Source organism: Taurulus bubalis, assembly GCF_910589615.1.
Source record: "Taurulus bubalis genome assembly, chromosome: 13".
In the NCBI taxonomy this organism is placed as follows: domain Eukaryota; kingdom Metazoa; phylum Chordata; class Actinopteri; order Perciformes; family Cottidae; genus Taurulus; species Taurulus bubalis.
Genome location: NC_136601.1, coordinates 10,036,256 through 10,053,809, shown reverse-complemented (window position 1 = coordinate 10,053,809; position 17,554 = coordinate 10,036,256). Strand labels below are relative to the sequence as shown.

Below are 17,554 nucleotides of genomic sequence, written 5' to 3'. Positions count from 1 at the left end.
TGAGGGGAAGGATCTCTCACCGGCAACCGAGGAGACTAAATATACCGTGAACATCAGCCAGTAACGATTTCACATGTGCCTGAAGAGTGAGCCTCAAAAAACATTGTACAATTGTTGTTTATCAAAATAGCAAAACTGTCAATAAAATGAGAAAACAAAAAACAGCTTTAGACAGTTTTATTTCTGTTAAATAAATTAAAAGCACCAAGGAAAGTGGTGGAAGTGGAAAACATGGTGCGAGTGTTTCCTCATGTACCTTTAAATGTACCTTAATTTCATGAATAGATTGTGACAAAACTGAAGACAAAGGACAGTGGATCCACACAAATGCATCAGTTGGTACAGTGGGATAAGACAACACTTACAATTAGAGGTTATTGATTATATTGATTCTGTGTTTAACACAATGAGGATAGCATAAAGACAAAATAAAAAATAAATGGCTATTGTAAAATGGTTCGCAAATCTGAATTACCAGGAACTATTCATTCAGGGTCAAGATACCTTTTGTCAAAGTTCAGCTTGATGAAAACAATCAGAATTTAGTGTATTGATGGCAATCAGGCAGAAAAAAAAACTATACAAGAATAGAGCAACTTCCACTCAACAGGCTTTTCTATAAGTGCCATGTACATATACATAGTCTCCGAAACATTAAAGCCTCAGAAGCTCGTGGAGCATCTGAGAAGAAAACCTCTGGGCTCAAAGGGAAATGAATGTCATGAATGTGAATATTTTTGTCAACTTGGAAAACTAATGCCGACATCTCTAAAATTGTAAGAGGAAAACTTTTAAAGAGGAAATGATGGTCCATTATACACAGCACAGAAGTTCCTTATTTCAATAACAATGACGTGTTTCGCAACAGTGACTACAGAATGTCCTCAGTGGCCCAAAGGAGAAAAGTGCACAAAGACCGTTTCCTGCAGAGTAATGATCCTTTACAGTATGCACACAGAAATGACTGCAGCACCTAAAACAAGACTAGTACTCATCCGGATTTAACATTAGGAACACAACGGCTATGTCTTGGCATCACAGCAGTCCAAAACAACGAGAAATTAGGTTTAAGATGTGGCAGACGTGAGGAAAAAGACATGTAAACAAACACTGACATCAACAGTACCACCTTCATGACAAGCATGACAAACTGTAGACATCACATATTTGCGTCACCATACCGACAGTCAAATACCCATGAAACGATCACCATTTAAGACATCAAGAAACCACGGAAGGCGACTCCTCACTTGATTCCTGTTAACCAGGAAGTTAGTGTGTTAACATACTTGTTTTGTAACTCAGGAGGAACTGGCAAAACGAGATGTAAGGCTCACGGCTGGAGTTACACAATAACGGCATTCACGACAGAGTTTTCCATAACAGGATGATTTAAAAAAAGCAATGAATATCTTAAAGCCAATGCAGAACTGAAAATAAACAATATTGTAGTAATAACCAAAAACTGTTCCAATGGTGCAAACTTAGAAGAAAAAAATATATATAAATAACAGTTCAAATACAATGAGCACGGTAACAGATAGTTTTTGAAGATTTCCATAATATTGTCCCCTCAGATAAAATAGATGATTGTCATCATTTATCTAAAGCTTAAACATTCTTAGTGATTCATTTCCACATTTATCCCATTTCAAACCCTTTGCTTTATGCTTTCTACTATTATTCAGTCTACGTCTTAACTTCAGTAAATCTCCTTTTCTTTAGTGTAATTGAGCCTTTCACTTAGCATCTACGGATACGTAATGTTTTCACATTCTTACCAATCACTGTTCAGGGGTTGTTTTGGCATCATCACCTACACTAAGAAGTGTCAGCTGAGGATGAGGACAACTCTAGTCTGGAGACAGAGGGCCTTAAGGTCATAAGAAAGTGCAAAGGCATCAGGTCAAACCTATCCCAAGTGCTTCCAAATCCAGTGAGTGGTCATTCTGTGAACAAACTGAAGATATGACACTTGGTAAAATCCCCACAGTTCTAATGAGTCTTGAGTTCCTTTCGCATGAGAGTTTGTGAATAGGTAGAGTGCAAAACAGCTGCACTGGTCTCCAAATCGATGACAAAATACCATTTAGATCAGGTCCAACAGTAAGCCAGATTGGGAAGCAACTCCAGACCAGACCAACGTACTGAGGTACCATCGATCTTGGTTATTCCTCGTCCCCTGCCATTAGGAAACCCAGGATGAAGTCGATGCCTTTCTGCCGTTCGTGTGGCGTCTGCCTGCCCATCAGGTTGGGAGGGGGACGGATGAGGAGGCTAGCAAAGAGTGTCGCTAAAAGAAGAAGACCAGGACAACAAGGTCAAGAAAAGATGTCTCATAAGATTTAACAATTTGAAATGTTCTGCATTACTAGCAGTGTGAAGACAAAATACAACATGAAAACAGTCATGTCACTGTAGTCAATCCTTTGTTTGTAAGGATATTTAACAGAATGGCTACCATAAGGATGATGGGTAAAAGCCCTGACTAATGGAACTAAAGGAAATGGGAGAATATAATAATAAGGTGTGCTCTTCTCAACTACTGTATCACCCACAGTGTCTTTAAACCAGGTACAGTACGTGAATTAGTCTAAACCTCTTCAGCTATGCGCTCTAAAAAAATGGTTATTAAAATATCATCAAGGGATTTACCATTAAATACTTATTTTTATTGCTGATGGAATTTAATACTGGCACCAAAGTGCAGTATTTTTTGAAAACATTTACATAAAATAATAATAGTGTAAACATTGTCCAGCCTAATGTTGTTTTGTCTCCATGTATCGTTACTATTGTGAATGTCCGATGTTGTAAAACTGTAGCTGCTGCTGGATTGATGTAGTTACCCGATCGTTTGCATTCGTGGGATAAATACAATAAACATATAGAGCCACACATGCAACAAACCATTTACACTACAACGGTCTTATTTTTCTTCAGAAGTTGTGCTATGTTATTCAAAATGATTGAGACCTGCACGTTACAAACATTAAACCGGCTGTTCAATGAGTGTAAGGTAGATTATGGTAGGAGTTATCTATTTCATACCTATGAGGCTGGCCGTTAGGTTGTTGTTGTTTGCGTGCTTGAGAAGCTCCTTCAGAAAAGCCATTAAGTACCGAAACACGTTGCGGTGAGCTCGGGGCAACTGGGAGATCAACTGTCAAAAGTAGAGAATGGTTAGTCACACACATTACTGTATGCAGTATGTCCTGGGATAATGCCGAGCTAAAAACAGACCTTCTACACTCTTTACTATACAGCTACATACAAATAAAAAAAAAGTTTACCAAATTGGTATACATCGTACAGATAACTACAAATTCCCCCCGCCAAAGCAGCACATTGCTTTGCTCCCGTGCACACACCTTTGTCTGCTTCTCCAAACTAGCGGTGCGCTGACCGCCATCAACTGAAGGTAGTAATACACTGACTATGCATTATCACATACGGCCACATTTGAAAAAAATCAAAAAGGCATAGTCACTGCACCTGTTTGCAGAGGCGGCTGTCATGAGCGCATTCTAGGCTCCGTTGGTAGAGTTCATAACACACCACTGGCTCTGGCAAGGCCTCCAAGAAGATCAGCAGAGCCTCAGCGACAGAGTGGTTACAACCAGCTACATGAATAGTTAAAGAAGAACAAGCAAATATGGAGGCTTATAACTATATTGAGAGGAAGGGTCCCTTCTAACTCTGACCTCCTAACACCACAAGGCCACATGATTACTACTATAAATATCATCATGATAATGCTAAAAACACTGACACATCGGGACCCACGAGTTGATTGACTTAGTTTGCAAGTACACGTCTTTTTGCTGCCATGTCTTTGATTTAATGCGCCGTTCGGCATTTCCGTGATTGCAGGACTGGGTCTTGGGGGAGACCAACTCCAAAAAGGATACAGATGGAGTCTGGGATGCTGGTGTCCAGACAGTCGATGATGCTCTGCAGCTCCTCTTGTAGTCCTGGTGTCTGGAACAAGTCCTCCTGGGAGGCACAGAGACAAACATGGACCATTTACGAAGAGTTCCCACAAGTACCTCTGTGCCCAATCAGTATCAATATATGTTGGTTAGTTATGTTTACCAAGGCTCACCTCACATAAAAAAAAAAAAAAGTGTGGCTTGTAAATCATTATATAATGAGGAATAAAACCTGAAATGAACCTCATCTTCAGTCTTGCATAAATCACTTAGCAAACCAAGTATTTTCTCTTCAGGGAGACCAGTAAACTTAGTCGTTTCTGCAACTAATGCTAATGTCACTGAATGTAACTGTGCAGACAGAGACCTTCATAAGGCTCCATGTTGTATTTGTTTATCAACAGGACAATGAGCTCGTAACTTAGGTTTGTACCCAACATTAAAAAGCATATTTCTTTGTATATAAGGAACTATTTTCTCATTAGCATCACGAAGATTACACTGCAACCATTTTTTTTTTTTTAAATAAACAAATTAATCAATCATGATTTCCCTGCAGTAATCCAGCAGTGTCTCTGCAAAATGACCCAATTAAAAATGTCCTTCCTTCCATTTAAACGCTCAATGAGTTATCTGACAAATGCATCGTCACAAAACATGGCAATTCTCTCAGCTCATAAAAGTATTTGGGGTTTCACAGGACAGCAACACACTATAAAATGGATACCGTTATATGATAGATATTATCTGGGATTTTGTCTCATCATACGATCTTGTTATAGGGCCTTTTCTTTGTCTCTAATGGTGGATTTCATGAACGGGAGATCATTCTAAAAAGGTGAGAAGAACTTGTTTGATCACACACATACACACTATTTGTGTGCATTACTCCTTTAAAGAAAACATTTCAGATAAAGCACATACACAAGTATTTTAACTCTTGCTTAAAAGTTACAAACCCCAACATAAAAAAAATCCATAAAAAAAAATAAAATACATCCCTACAATTCGGGATTCACCAGTCTCATCAACTCTCGTGACAGCCATCCTTTGAGGTTGCCAGTATCTTATCAGTTGTGGCCAAGATATAACCAGCTGACACAAGTTAGTATTTTATCAGTTGTAGTGAGTATTTGATTTGTTGTAGCACTCTCACCTGCTCACAGGACTTGGTGAAGAGATGATTGACAAGAATCCAGACTTCTTTGGGGATCTTTAGAGGTTTGTCCTCGGTACTTGCACCATCCACCATCAGGAAACTCAGCTTTGACTTTTCCTGATGAGAGATAACAGTCACTTTATTGTATACCAACGAAGAATAGCAGCAACATTCGATTATTTCCTGGAATAATAAACCAATATTCCCATTTATTTATTATAAGAAAATGACTGAAATCATGGCATTATTGCCATGATGCGCGATTCATAGAGACTTATAGAGTGACTGCACATGAGACATTTCATCAATTAGTAATGGAGTAGAAGCTAAAGTGAGGTCAAGGTTATTTCTAGGGTCTGGAAACTCGAATGACGGAGAGCCATTAATAAAAAGGGCTGGATATCATATTATTTTTGTCACTGTAAATGGATTCCCTAGAACAGTGGTTTTCCTGGGGGTACGTCGAGGCCATGCACGGGGTACGCACAATTTTTTTAAACTGCATTTAAAATTAGCATCCATTCAAAAATAATTGAAAAAAAAGTTATTTAATAAATATTCAATAAAATATAAGTCTATGTTCATAAACTGAATTTTATATATTCTATATTAAATCAGACACTGATGGTTACAACCATGTGTTTTTTCAACCGAAAATGATTTTGCGCTGGTGAGGCGGGACTAGAATGTTGAGACATTCAAAAATAACCACAACTACTGAGGCTGCGCAGAAATGCAGAGGAAACTGGAGTGGGCCTTTAATGGGGGGGGACGATGCTAACGTACACAATTCATGTAATTGGTCAGCGCAGTCAGGGTGAACTCCTGTGAAATTGAATTGAATGTGTTTTTGTGCGTCTTAAGTTTTATTGGACTGGTGCACCCCGTCCTCAATGGGCCAGGGGAGATTTAAGGGGTGACTGATCCGCACACACAGATTATAACTAAACTGGCACGGTCTGGTCTACGATTGCCTGTGGGTTAACAATTGTTGCGCTCGTCAGCTTTCTGAACTGCAGAGAGTATGCACGGATTTCATTTTCTGATTAGCTAGTGAAGCCACTTTTAGTCAACCTAAGGGCACAATATTGTAGCCGATATTGACTGTAAGTTAAAGGAATAGTCTAACATTTGAGTAAGTACGCTTTGTTACTTACTTTCCGAGAGTTAGATGTTCGATTCCACCCTTGTGACTGTGCATTAAGTATGCTACTAGCGCTGGGAGAAGATCATCCAAGTATAGCATGAAGACTGAAAGCAGGGTGAACATTCCGAAATACACAGACCAAAACCTCTGAAGCGTAATAATTGTTGTTTGCAGCATTTTGCAGTCTGATGAGCCTTCAAAACTGAAACTGACTTCTTGGACCAGATTTCATGTCTCACTGGTACCCAAAACAACAGGCCCCCACGAAAAGAGACCCTTGCATTGTTTTAACACAGGGAAAACCATCTATTTGAAATATATTTCTACTCTAGTATGTTCAACTTTTTGTTTGAAGTTAGACATTAACATGATGTAGTCCACACTGTGGCATTGTTGGTATAATTTCCTCACATGAATGACTCAAAAAATACTAGAACTACTTTATCTTTACGACATGAGGGACTGAGGAAGGCCAATAAAGCGTCATAAAGCACATGCTTGGTCTTGAAACTAAGGTAATATTGACCCTGATTTGCCCGACAGCAGATCCGTATTGAGCTAATGTTTTACCTTTTCCATGTAGCTCTCATCTCCCTGAGCAAGAAGTCAGCCCACAACCACAGCGAAGAGTTGGAAAGAATGATCAAGGCAATTAGAGGCGATAAAAGGAAACAAAAGAAGAAAGAACAAAGTAGATAGAAGAAGCATGCATGAACACAGAATCACCAGATATTATGGATTGTTCTTGCATAAATCATTGATCAAATTCACAAGGCCAGTAGGAAACTTGAATAATTTAAATAGAAATAAAAGGGAGTGCTGAATAATAGTATATTCCAAAGCAAGATCAGATTAAGTCAAAAACAGCACTATGGACAGACAGAGGTGAATGTGTGAAGACCAGAGGAGTCTATTCATGTAAGCACCAACATGGGCCTAACCTGAGTCAGTTTTCCCTTTTCTTCAGGAGCTCCCTTCCTATGTTTTTGCCACTTCCTTGTTCCCTAGACCACTTTTGGCCAGAAATATACAGGTTGAGACATTTTTGTGCGCTCCAAATATAGTTCTCTCTCTGGGGCTGAGTTTAGCCTGAGGGAGTGAACAAGTTCCCACGTGTCCCTGCTTAGATTTCAGGTGGTGAATAACTCCAGAGTGAGGCACAGCCATCACATAAACATCTGAGCTGAACTGCTCTGTGTAGAAGAGGGTCTATGTTTCACAATCAGTTCGTCAGTTAGCTTCAACTATCCTGATGGAAATAATATGTCTCTCTTCACAAATCTTATTACTTTTAATATGTATGCATGTATGTATGATTGGAGTTCCCTTTCCCTCACCAGGTCAATTAGTTTGGTGACGGGGATCTCTCTGATGGGCTTCTTCATCCGGCACAGAGTCTCCAGTGAGGTGCCAAAGCAGCTGGGCAGGTAGTTGCCAGAGATGGTAATGAAGTAGTCTTTGCCACGGTCCAGATGGAGCACCAGAATGTCCTCGATGGCGTCCTCTCCAGAGTTCAGCAGCGTGACAGAGTCTTTACTGACATACACCTCCAGATAGATCTCCAAGGTCTCGTCTGTTCAGAAGGATAAATCAGGGTTTTAATGAAACATTACAAAACAAAAAAAAAGGATGAATGGAATGATCCTCCACAATAGTCAAATGACACTATTACAGCGGCACATGTGGGACATACAACAGTACAATGTTTCTTGAAGAAATACGACTTAATTTATAATCTGCCTTTTACATTCCATCCCCAATGACTAAAATACTACAAAATAACTCCCGGATAAAACATTTCAAGGAAACAATCAAAATAGAAAAGGGAGTTATTCAGACTTACTCGGCTCTAAGAATCCTTCGCTTGGCTCGGCACGGAGCCAAGGCTTACAATACTGCGAGTCATTGAGTTTGGGGATGAAGGCAAAGTGACAGGGGACCTGCCCGTCATTTGTTATTTGGAAGGGCTCCTTCTGAAGCTGCCGGAATTTTACATTACCAAATGTAAACTGCATAACAGGAAAAGAGAAGAAACATTAACAACAGATTCACCAGAAACTTTATCCTACTAATTTGAAATTACAACAAGCTACTCAGTGTATATTGTTATCAGTGATTCATGCCCGAGAGGAAACCATTGAGGAAGGAACATAAAGACAGATTCTCAGTATAATAAGTGCATGGGTATTGGAGGACTTTATTTATACCTCTCTCCTGTTCAGAATTAAGGATGGAAGGAAATCATTCTCCATTCTGTCCATCCTTCGAACAATCTCCTCAAACACCTTTTTGTAGAGTTGCTCATTTACCACCTTAACCTGTACACAACCACAAAAGGTCCTATTTATCAGAAATAATAGCAGAACCGTGCATGGTTTGACCAAAGTCAGTTATGGGTTGTTGTTTTTTTATTTGACAACATAGCTTCTTACCCCAACATTGAAGAGGGCACTGACAGGCTTGTGGTCACTAGTTTGCAGCTCCATGTGACTTCGATAATTGAGCTGCTTGACATCGTTTCCTCTCCATAGGATTCTGTCACACCAAGCCGGGACACGGCACTTCCCACTGCAGGAAACAGCCACAGGTTCAGAGCCAAAATCTGTATTAGTGTAACGATAAAGCTGAAAAAAAAGCTTCCGTACTGGCCAAATGTTATCAGGATTCCAAAGAAGAAGAAAAAACTGAGGACAAGTTGGCAATAACAAGACAAATCCTGAAGTAAGTTTGAGAATCAAATAAACAAAATATTTTTTTTTTAAAAAGAGGATGTTTTTACCTTGAATCCCATCGATCCGTTTTGGGGTCGTACTTGTATGTGGGGAGGAAGGTGATTTCTCCCTCCATGAAGTCTGTGAAGGCTCTCTTTGTCCGCCTCTGAATGTTTAACTACACAAGGACAACATTATTATTTGGTGAATGAGTTTTACATTTAGGGACGGGCTATAGTTCAGATTACTTAATAATACACAACAAAATATTCGAAGCAAAAGAGGGAAACTGTAGCTTATTGTAGCAACAGAAGCAATAGTGCTAATAGTTGTCTGTGTCATTAAAGTTAGGTCTTTTACCTGATCAACGTCCTGAAGCTTTTTTAGGTCGTTCTGAGAAATGTGCTGTTTGACCTCAGCAGCATTGTAAGAGAACAGACGATAGTTTAGATCCCCGAGCCAGATTACTACCCTGAAACACAAACGAGACAGAGGGAGTTAAAAATAAAGGAATGCTGGAATATGTTAAATTAATTTGTTTTATGTACAAACTCACAATAAAACCCTATCCTCATTATACAAGCACAATCAATGACTGTAACATATTTGCACATTAGTTCAATGTTCTCACTCTGGACATGAATGACTGAAGAACTCACTCATGCTTGACAATACTGAGAGGGGGGTGGTCCAGTAAGTGGAAGGTCATGCGGGCACAGATGTCTTTATAGTCCTGGTTGCGGCGCTCAAAGTCTTCCACGTGTGCTGCTAGATGGGAGTTGACGATGCAGAAGCTAGTGTTATGGAAAACAAACCTCACTGCCACACCTCCTTTGTTCCCCTGAAAAAATTAACCAAAAAGAAGGTCAGGCTGTGGGTTTAACAGTTAAAACAGCCCCTCGTTATAATTGTTAGGAATAAGGTTTGTGTAACATGCTTGATATTAAATAAATCAAACAGAAGTGCAGTACTGTAAATCCTGTAATTAGGAAAAGAACTAAAGAAAACATTTTATCTATTTTTCTGCTGCACAAAAATACATGGCACATTTATCCCTTAAATGTTTATGACTATGTGTATTTTGAGGGAGTGTAGTGAGTTTAGTGTGAACAAACCATTTTTCCCATGATTCCTGTCCCCACATGCTCTGCAGCCACTTCTTTAATATGATTCTTGTGAATCTTTTTCACAAAAACCACAAGCATCATCCCAACAAGACGTATGATTCGGACCTGAAGACATAAAAAAAACAAGCAAGTGAGCACATTTACGATATGCTTTTATCCAACCAAATTCTCAATGGTCAAACAATCATTGGTGTTACTTCAATAAAAAGGAAAGCGCTTCTTCACCATCTTCGGGGGCGGGAAGGATGGGATCGCCGCACACAGCACTGTCTGTATCCGTGTCTCTCAATTGTGCTACTAAATCTTTAAAGCTGGCGGTTTGCACACGAGGATAGGTTGATTAATGCATATTTCTGTGGGTTGGGCTGTGGGGATTGGTTCTCATAACATGACGAGTGGGCGCCGTAGGGACATTTAGAAAAACCCTCTCCCACTCATCACTACTTAATTGAGGCAAAATTGGCATTGTCAAGTAGAGTTAAGATCCCAGAAGAGCTGCCCTGAGTAAAAGGCATATATACTGGACTATAAGATCCGCGCAAGAAACACCGAGCGAATATAAAAATTATTGTAACCTAAAAGTTGATTTTGCATTGTGATTTAATAACCAAAAAGTAATATGTAATGATGATTCTGTTGACTGAAAGCACTAAGCAGGTGGCCACACACGCACACACGCACGCACGCACACACACGTTGACAGGAGGAATTGGGTGTAAAGTATACTTTTCTCTACTGACCTTCTTGTACTTGGCTTTTGGGTGCAAGCTCCTCTCCATTGCTTCCACCCACAGCTGTTCCTTGGACGAGTCCATGTAGAAGAAAGCTTCAGTGCTTAAGTCCAATTCTTGAAAACTAAAGTCATAAACCAAGTCACCTTATTATTGGGTGTTTTGAAGCAAGAGCAGAGGACGAATATGCATTACTTCATTGTCAGAAAAAGTCCTGCATGATAAACTCTCACTAACCCAAGAGCATAAATATCAGGAGGTTCTGTGTCACAGCAGAGCCACGGCTCAAGGCTGCTGTCTGGAGCCTGGCCATTCACGTTCCACGTACCGGTGAAAAACCTAATGAAACAAAAACAAAAAACAGTATTGATGTACAGCGTAGGGTTATTATATACATCTACAGTGTTTTTGAATTTCTATATCAAGAAATCAAAACTAACAATATGCACGATGAAGCTCCTCTCACCTGAAGTTCTGGATGTCCACATACTCACTCTCCCTCTTACCCAGGCGGTGTTTGATGAGGTATTCTCTTTGTCCTGCCTGGCTGGAAAACATGGCCTGCCTCATGCTGTTGGTGGTGGGGCTTTCGCTCCAAGACGATGGCCTGTCCATGCTGTCATACCCCGACCTAAAACTACTGGAAGGGGAGAAGTAAGTAATATTTAGCACTGGAAATATTTTGGATAGATTCCACTTTGGGATAATGAGCCAGTTATAAAATAAAAACTGGTTTATCCAATATAAACTATATTCAGCCAGTTTCCAGCGTTTCCTGTTAACACGATAAGGTGTCATGGTGTCAACTTACTCTGGTTTGGAGTTGTCTTTGGACTGTAGGGAAACAGCTCTGTCTTTAGGGATTGGAGGCAGAGGATTGGATGGAGTGTAGGAGGCTTTGCGTGGAGGTAGAGGGGGAACTGGAGGAGGCTCCCTTACAGCAACTATGCGATTCTGATGGTTCTTCTTCTCCTCCACTTTGAGAGCGTGATTGAAGTTGTCCTCAAAGCCAAAGTCTGAGGCAAGGTTTTGAACTGGATCTTCAAAAAACAGAGGGTTCAATCAAACGGCAACAGAAAATGATTTGGAAGATGAGACTTTGGGCTTTGTTTTCAATGTATCTACCATTTATGCTTTCTTTACCGTTGTATTTGTCTAAATGTAAACACCGCGTATTTGTATATTACCTGCGTTAGTCTGATTTGTTGACCTGCTATTGTTGAGTTTGGGAGGCAGTGCATTGGTAGATTTGGGTGGGTTGACTCCAGAGCCCACAGAGTTAGCCGTCTTGTTTGCCCTTTGCGGTGGGATGGGGACATGACCTCTAAGGGCTGTTGGTGCATGGGGCTCCATCGCTTTGGGTTTCGTGAGTTTGGATTCAACTGAAAAGATTTAACAGCATCGTCAGAAGGAAACACACAATGATCAACACTCAAATACAACTGTAATAAAGCAGAAGGAGCATGTTTCCAGAGATCACTTTAAGATACAAAACAAACAATAAAATGGACAATAGCTTTCCCAAGATTGAGCCTAATATTTCATAATAAACCTTTGACTTTGCTTAAGTAAATTCACATCCCGTTTCAGCTGAACTCTCGGAATGTAGATATAAACAGATCAAAATATACTAACGCCCAGAAGAGCAATGCCGTTATTACACAAGGTAGATTATACCAGTTGATAAGTGGCATGTTGATATAAAGACCGAAGAGACACAGCTCCATTGAAGAACTGCTGATAATTGAAGTATAGAAATAACGGCTCACTTAGGACTGGACGATTGAATTCAATTAATTGTCTTTTACTGGAATCACAGATCAAGATATCTTGATACAGTTACGTTGTCTAAATAGATAACAAGCACATCAAATCATTTTCTCAGATAATTTGAATTGATACCAATTCTGTTTATGGGACTAGCCCAGTGTATATCGTTGAAAATAGATATTTTTTCTCTCTATTATTTTACAATTTGCATTAACGTTCTTAATTAACCATCTAATATATAATTATCGACATATGAAAAACCTATAAGGGGATAAAAGATTTTGATCATATTGGCCCAGCCTAAGCTTACTGGCCGACGATGATCCTGCTTCAAAAGCTATTATTTCTCCAGGGTGTTGTTTAGTGAGACTGAGGAGGCAACTAAAACATGGATTTAATAGCCAGAGTTTAAATTTACATCAGAATTGCAATTTGGCAAAACCCACGTAAAAAAAGTTTTGTCTTTATTTACTTACCATGTCAATAAAGATAGTCACATGAACTTTTGTAGACTACTATAGTTTAATACAAACCAGTCAGGACATATGAACTCTTCTCAATATTGTGTTTGCTCAATTGAGGAGTATGACGTACATGGCTAAAAATAATATGTAAGAATTAAAGCATAATGACGCAAGTCTTTGGCAGTTTTAAAAAGGTCAATCTGAATTATTATTATTTTTTGAAATGGCAGCCAAGTGACTTGCTCCACTAGTGTGTGGGTGGTGAGTATACACAGGAAATCAGCGAGCGGTGTGATCCACCCACGGTGAATAAATGTTAGATGAGTGATTAAATAATTAATCATCCGACTGCTCTAAACTGACAGACAGTGACGGCTTACCTTGTTGCAGAGCACTCTTCACCTGGGCTAAGAAAGTCTGAGTCCGATCATCATCCTGGAATTCCAACAGCAGCTCTGGAGCCCTTTCTCCTTTGATTCGTATCCTAACTCCGGCTTGAGAGGGGTACAGAAAATCACAAACCCTTACACACATGTTGACACCGTAAGACTTTGCAAACACATTAGAAATGTAGCCTGTCTAGAAAACAAAGCAAAGTGAATTAATGGTGAACCAACTCATTCTCTCAGAGAGCCCTGGTAACCCATGACCAGCCTCTGCTACTAAATAAAGGACATTTGGCTAAAGGCCTGCTCTAAAAATGGTGCTGTGTTGCAATAAATGCCATGTTTCAGCTCGCTTTTGTTCCCATAATACAGGTACATTTTATTCCGGCTTGCATTAAGGACCAAAACAACACTTTCTTCATAAATTTCGTTTTAAAAAAAAACAAAACAGGGAGAGGAATACATTTAATCTGAAGAGAGGTAAAACGTACTTACAAGCTACTGAGAAGTTAATAAGAAGAGCCTCTTCAGCCTCTGAAATGAAAGAGGTAAAGAGAGCTTAAACAGTGCCCAGGCAGTTCAAAGGTATTGTGGGAGGAAACCATAGGTGTTGTAAATAATTTCAATAGGCTCAATTTGATGTCGGTAAGATTTTTAAATGTTGTCCTTCCAGGTGCAAAGTACACCACTGTGCACTACTATGGTTAAAGAATGTGAGGAGAGGATCAACTTTATAAACATGCCGTCTATTGGACAGGAATCACAAACAATTTTGATACTTTTGATATTTTTTTACAAATTTGAAATGGCTTGTAGCAGCTAGCGACTTAAAAGTAATGAACATTTGATTCAACATAGCATAGTCAAAACAGTAAACGCTGTGAAATTTATAATAAGGACAATTAAAGTTACATACCTCGCACAATTTCAAAATTACCATTGATGGGTATAGATAGCTGAGGCACTGGACGAGACACAACAGCATCAGGGGTGGCCAAAACACCCAATCTGGATAAGGGCAACACAGAGTCCCACTTAACATCAGCTCTGTCATGTTTAATATAATTTAAGTCTATCAATAAAATCAACTTAAATGTAAAGCATATGCAGACAGTCTGCAGCAATTTTCTTGCAATTAAAATTAGTTTCATGTCCTGAATATCTGTGATGCAATATGGGTAAATGTACAATCAGGGTTAGATAATTATCATGAAGGGATTAAACTGTGAATTTACAAAGATCTGAAATGCACATGCACACATGCAAACGTTTCCTTTGGTCATAGTTGCAGTCCAGTTGCTTTAGTTGAATACGCAAACAATTAACTAACAAGTGTACTGCTTCAGTCGAGTCTTGTCAACAAAGGTCCAGTCCAACCTGGCACACATCCAGAGGAGCTAAGCTTCGAGTCATTAAATAATCAACATAAGCAGCTTCAAATCTTTGTGGGCGAGGTCATATTTTACTCTCTAACAATAGCTGACTAATAGCCAGGGTCAATGCAGCTTGCTGGGCACTGCCGCTCCACACTTCCCTTCCACTTCACAATAAATCTGATTACTGTTGAAGAGAGGGAAATGAGTCAGCTCTGCTGTGTCAGAGGAATCAACAGTTCTCTAGTCTGCAAAGACCCCTCTGATGTCACAAGCTACATTATAATATACAACAGACCTCCTCAAGAGAATGGATGAAATAATAGAAACACCTCAAAACAGTACCTCTGAATTAGAAATGCTGTTGTTGAACTCATAGCAGTTTTAATTTGAGACGGTCAGACAAGTTGCTTCAACTCAATGTTTATTTTGAGACCTCACTGTAGTTCATAGTTTCTATTGTCTATACTCTCTGTACAGGCACCACACGCCTTTAAAATAGATATTTTGACACCTGTATGATAGCTGCAAATTTGTATTGACGCATCAGTGGCAATGTCTGCTGAAGTATGAATTGTTGCAAAGAAAATAGTCTTTAAAAAACACTAAATGTAAAACACAGGACGAACAATATTATACTTAGAGAGGTTTAATAAACGATACTAATATATAGCCTCAAAGATGACCATAAAACACTTCTGATTTTCAAATAAAAGCTTAACTTGGTATTTACTGTAGGATTGTTGCATTGTAATGTGCTTCTGCTGTTATTTTGTTAACCTTGTGATAATGTCATGTTCCATACCGATTCCAGAAATGTCCCTTTCACAGGTTTAGATAAACGTGTCTGTACTGAAACTCTTACAGCACCACGTTTCCATAACTCTTCAGTGGAGTGTGTGGTTTTAACACAGTTAGCTGAGGATGTAAGCTTGGGTGCTTCTGTGAGTCTCATTACAGTCAAGGACTAGGTGAAGGAATTCTGGATAATGGCAATTGCTTTCTTCCTCACTCTAGTTGTTCCACGTCACAACCGGCTACAATCACAAACAACACTGATCATTTAAAAACACCCACAACGTTCCCTTTCACAAAACTGCTGCTGAAGCTGCCGCGACCCAGGCTAAACTCGCACAAATTATAACTAATAGACACGTATAAAGTGTCTATTAGTTAGTTACTAATAGACACTTGACGGTTTGATTTAGCCACTCAAACTGCATCGAGCAGTATAATTCATACGTATAGCCATTTATTATAAAATATATTAAGACAGGCTAAACAATCTTAATACGTAATAATCAAATCGTAGAATAAAAATAATCTTGACGGGATGAGATACAACAGACTGTAATTTGAGTTAAATAGCACATCAAAAGCCATATTACCCCTGAAAAGCACCGCAGCTATTCAGTGCATGTCAAATAAAGGCAATAGCCCATAAGACAAACAGCAATAAGTTGTCCAAACTTGGATTTCATCAGAATAAAACAAAAGCTATAGAAAGTAGAAAAACGGATGAACATCTAGCTTCTCAAGGTGTTCAGAGCACCTTCGAACCTGCGGCATCTCACTGGATTCACCTACTATCCGACAAAAACACATTGATATTTAGCCATCAGGTTGTCTGATACTTACACAAACTCTCCCCTGCGCTCAATTAGTGTCAGTAGTCTGGGCTCCTTCTGGCCAGCCCTCAGCTCCTGAACTTTTGCAGTGTGAGCATCACGATCAAGGAATTATTTATGACTGAGAATGAGAATGGCGTTTGGACATCACAAGCACCGAGTTGTTATTTTAATTAGCAAGACAGACAGACAGCCAGACAGACAGACAGACAGACAGACCCACCTCACGGACATGCCAAGCCGGTAAGTTAGTATGCGTGTGGTTAGATTGAAGATACTCAGAGGCGATGATCTTTGTTAGAAGAAGCCATGCTTATTGAACAATCAGAGGCACATTCATGTGACAAAAAAATGCACTGAAAAAAGAAAGAAGAGTGGTCAAGTTGGTTACTAGTAACCAACTTGAGTGGTCAAGTTGGTTACTAGTAACGTGAGTAATAAAACAATCACTCAGATGAGTTAACCAGCAACCGCTAGCTAACGTTACTGAACACTGCTAACGTATCTAGTTAGCTAGCTGGCTGACGTTAACTAACAACCTGACGTTGAAGCTAACGTTAGCCAACGAGCTAAAGCAAACTGAAAAACACACTCGTACACAAAATGTTGTAACATAATTCAAAAAGGATATTGCCAAGCACACGTCGTCGCATATCCCCAAAGAGGACTCCATTCTTACCGATGTGTGATAAATAGCAAATGACCATTGGCTATCGACTTTGTGTTGATTCAGTTACTGAGAGAAAGTTAAATCCCGGTGCGTCGGCGGCGGCGGCCTTCCGGGAATGACAGCTGTTTGTTGCTTTTACTAACCGCTTGTTTCGCCAGCTGGCTGTTATTGCTGGATGTGGACACGAATGTTCATTAGAGTCGGGAAGTCACAATGTCCCGCTTATTGGGCGCCATTCTTAAGAAGCCTTGAAGTGTATCGGTTCTCGTCTGTGCGCGTGAACAAGCTGGCCACACTACATAGCAAGCTAGTGGGTAGTGGCTGGTTTAAACTAGCTAACAGCTAACGTTAGCTATTTAACGTTTCAGTGAAGAGATTACGGAGAGGACTCCCTCCCTCTTCTGTCCCTCATCTGGATTTCTGGCGGCCGAGAAGTATGAAGTAAATAACGCCACC

The 17,554-nt window shown here is 39.7% G+C and overlaps 1 protein-coding gene across 1 annotated transcript; it reads right to left on the bottom strand.

The window, feature by feature from the left end:
• Nucleotides 1-162: 162 nt before the first annotated feature.
• Nucleotides 163-17,101, bottom strand: ocrl (OCRL inositol polyphosphate-5-phosphatase; the record flags this gene model as incomplete). Its single annotated transcript, XM_079229207.1, is given in 24 exon segments — nt 163-2,293; nt 3,052-3,163; nt 3,496-3,623; nt 3,912-3,996; nt 5,089-5,208; nt 6,809-6,832; nt 7,576-7,811; nt 8,082-8,247; nt 8,446-8,556; nt 8,671-8,806; nt 9,018-9,127; nt 9,310-9,421; nt 9,609-9,790; nt 10,065-10,181; nt 10,817-10,931; nt 11,045-11,146; nt 11,274-11,447; nt 11,619-11,847; nt 11,995-12,189; nt 13,422-13,535; nt 13,923-13,961; nt 14,344-14,434; nt 16,963-17,046; nt 17,048-17,101. Coding segments are annotated over 24 exon segments (2,961 nt in total). The 3' UTR covers nt 163-2,168.
• Nucleotides 17,102-17,554: the final 453 nt, after the last annotated feature.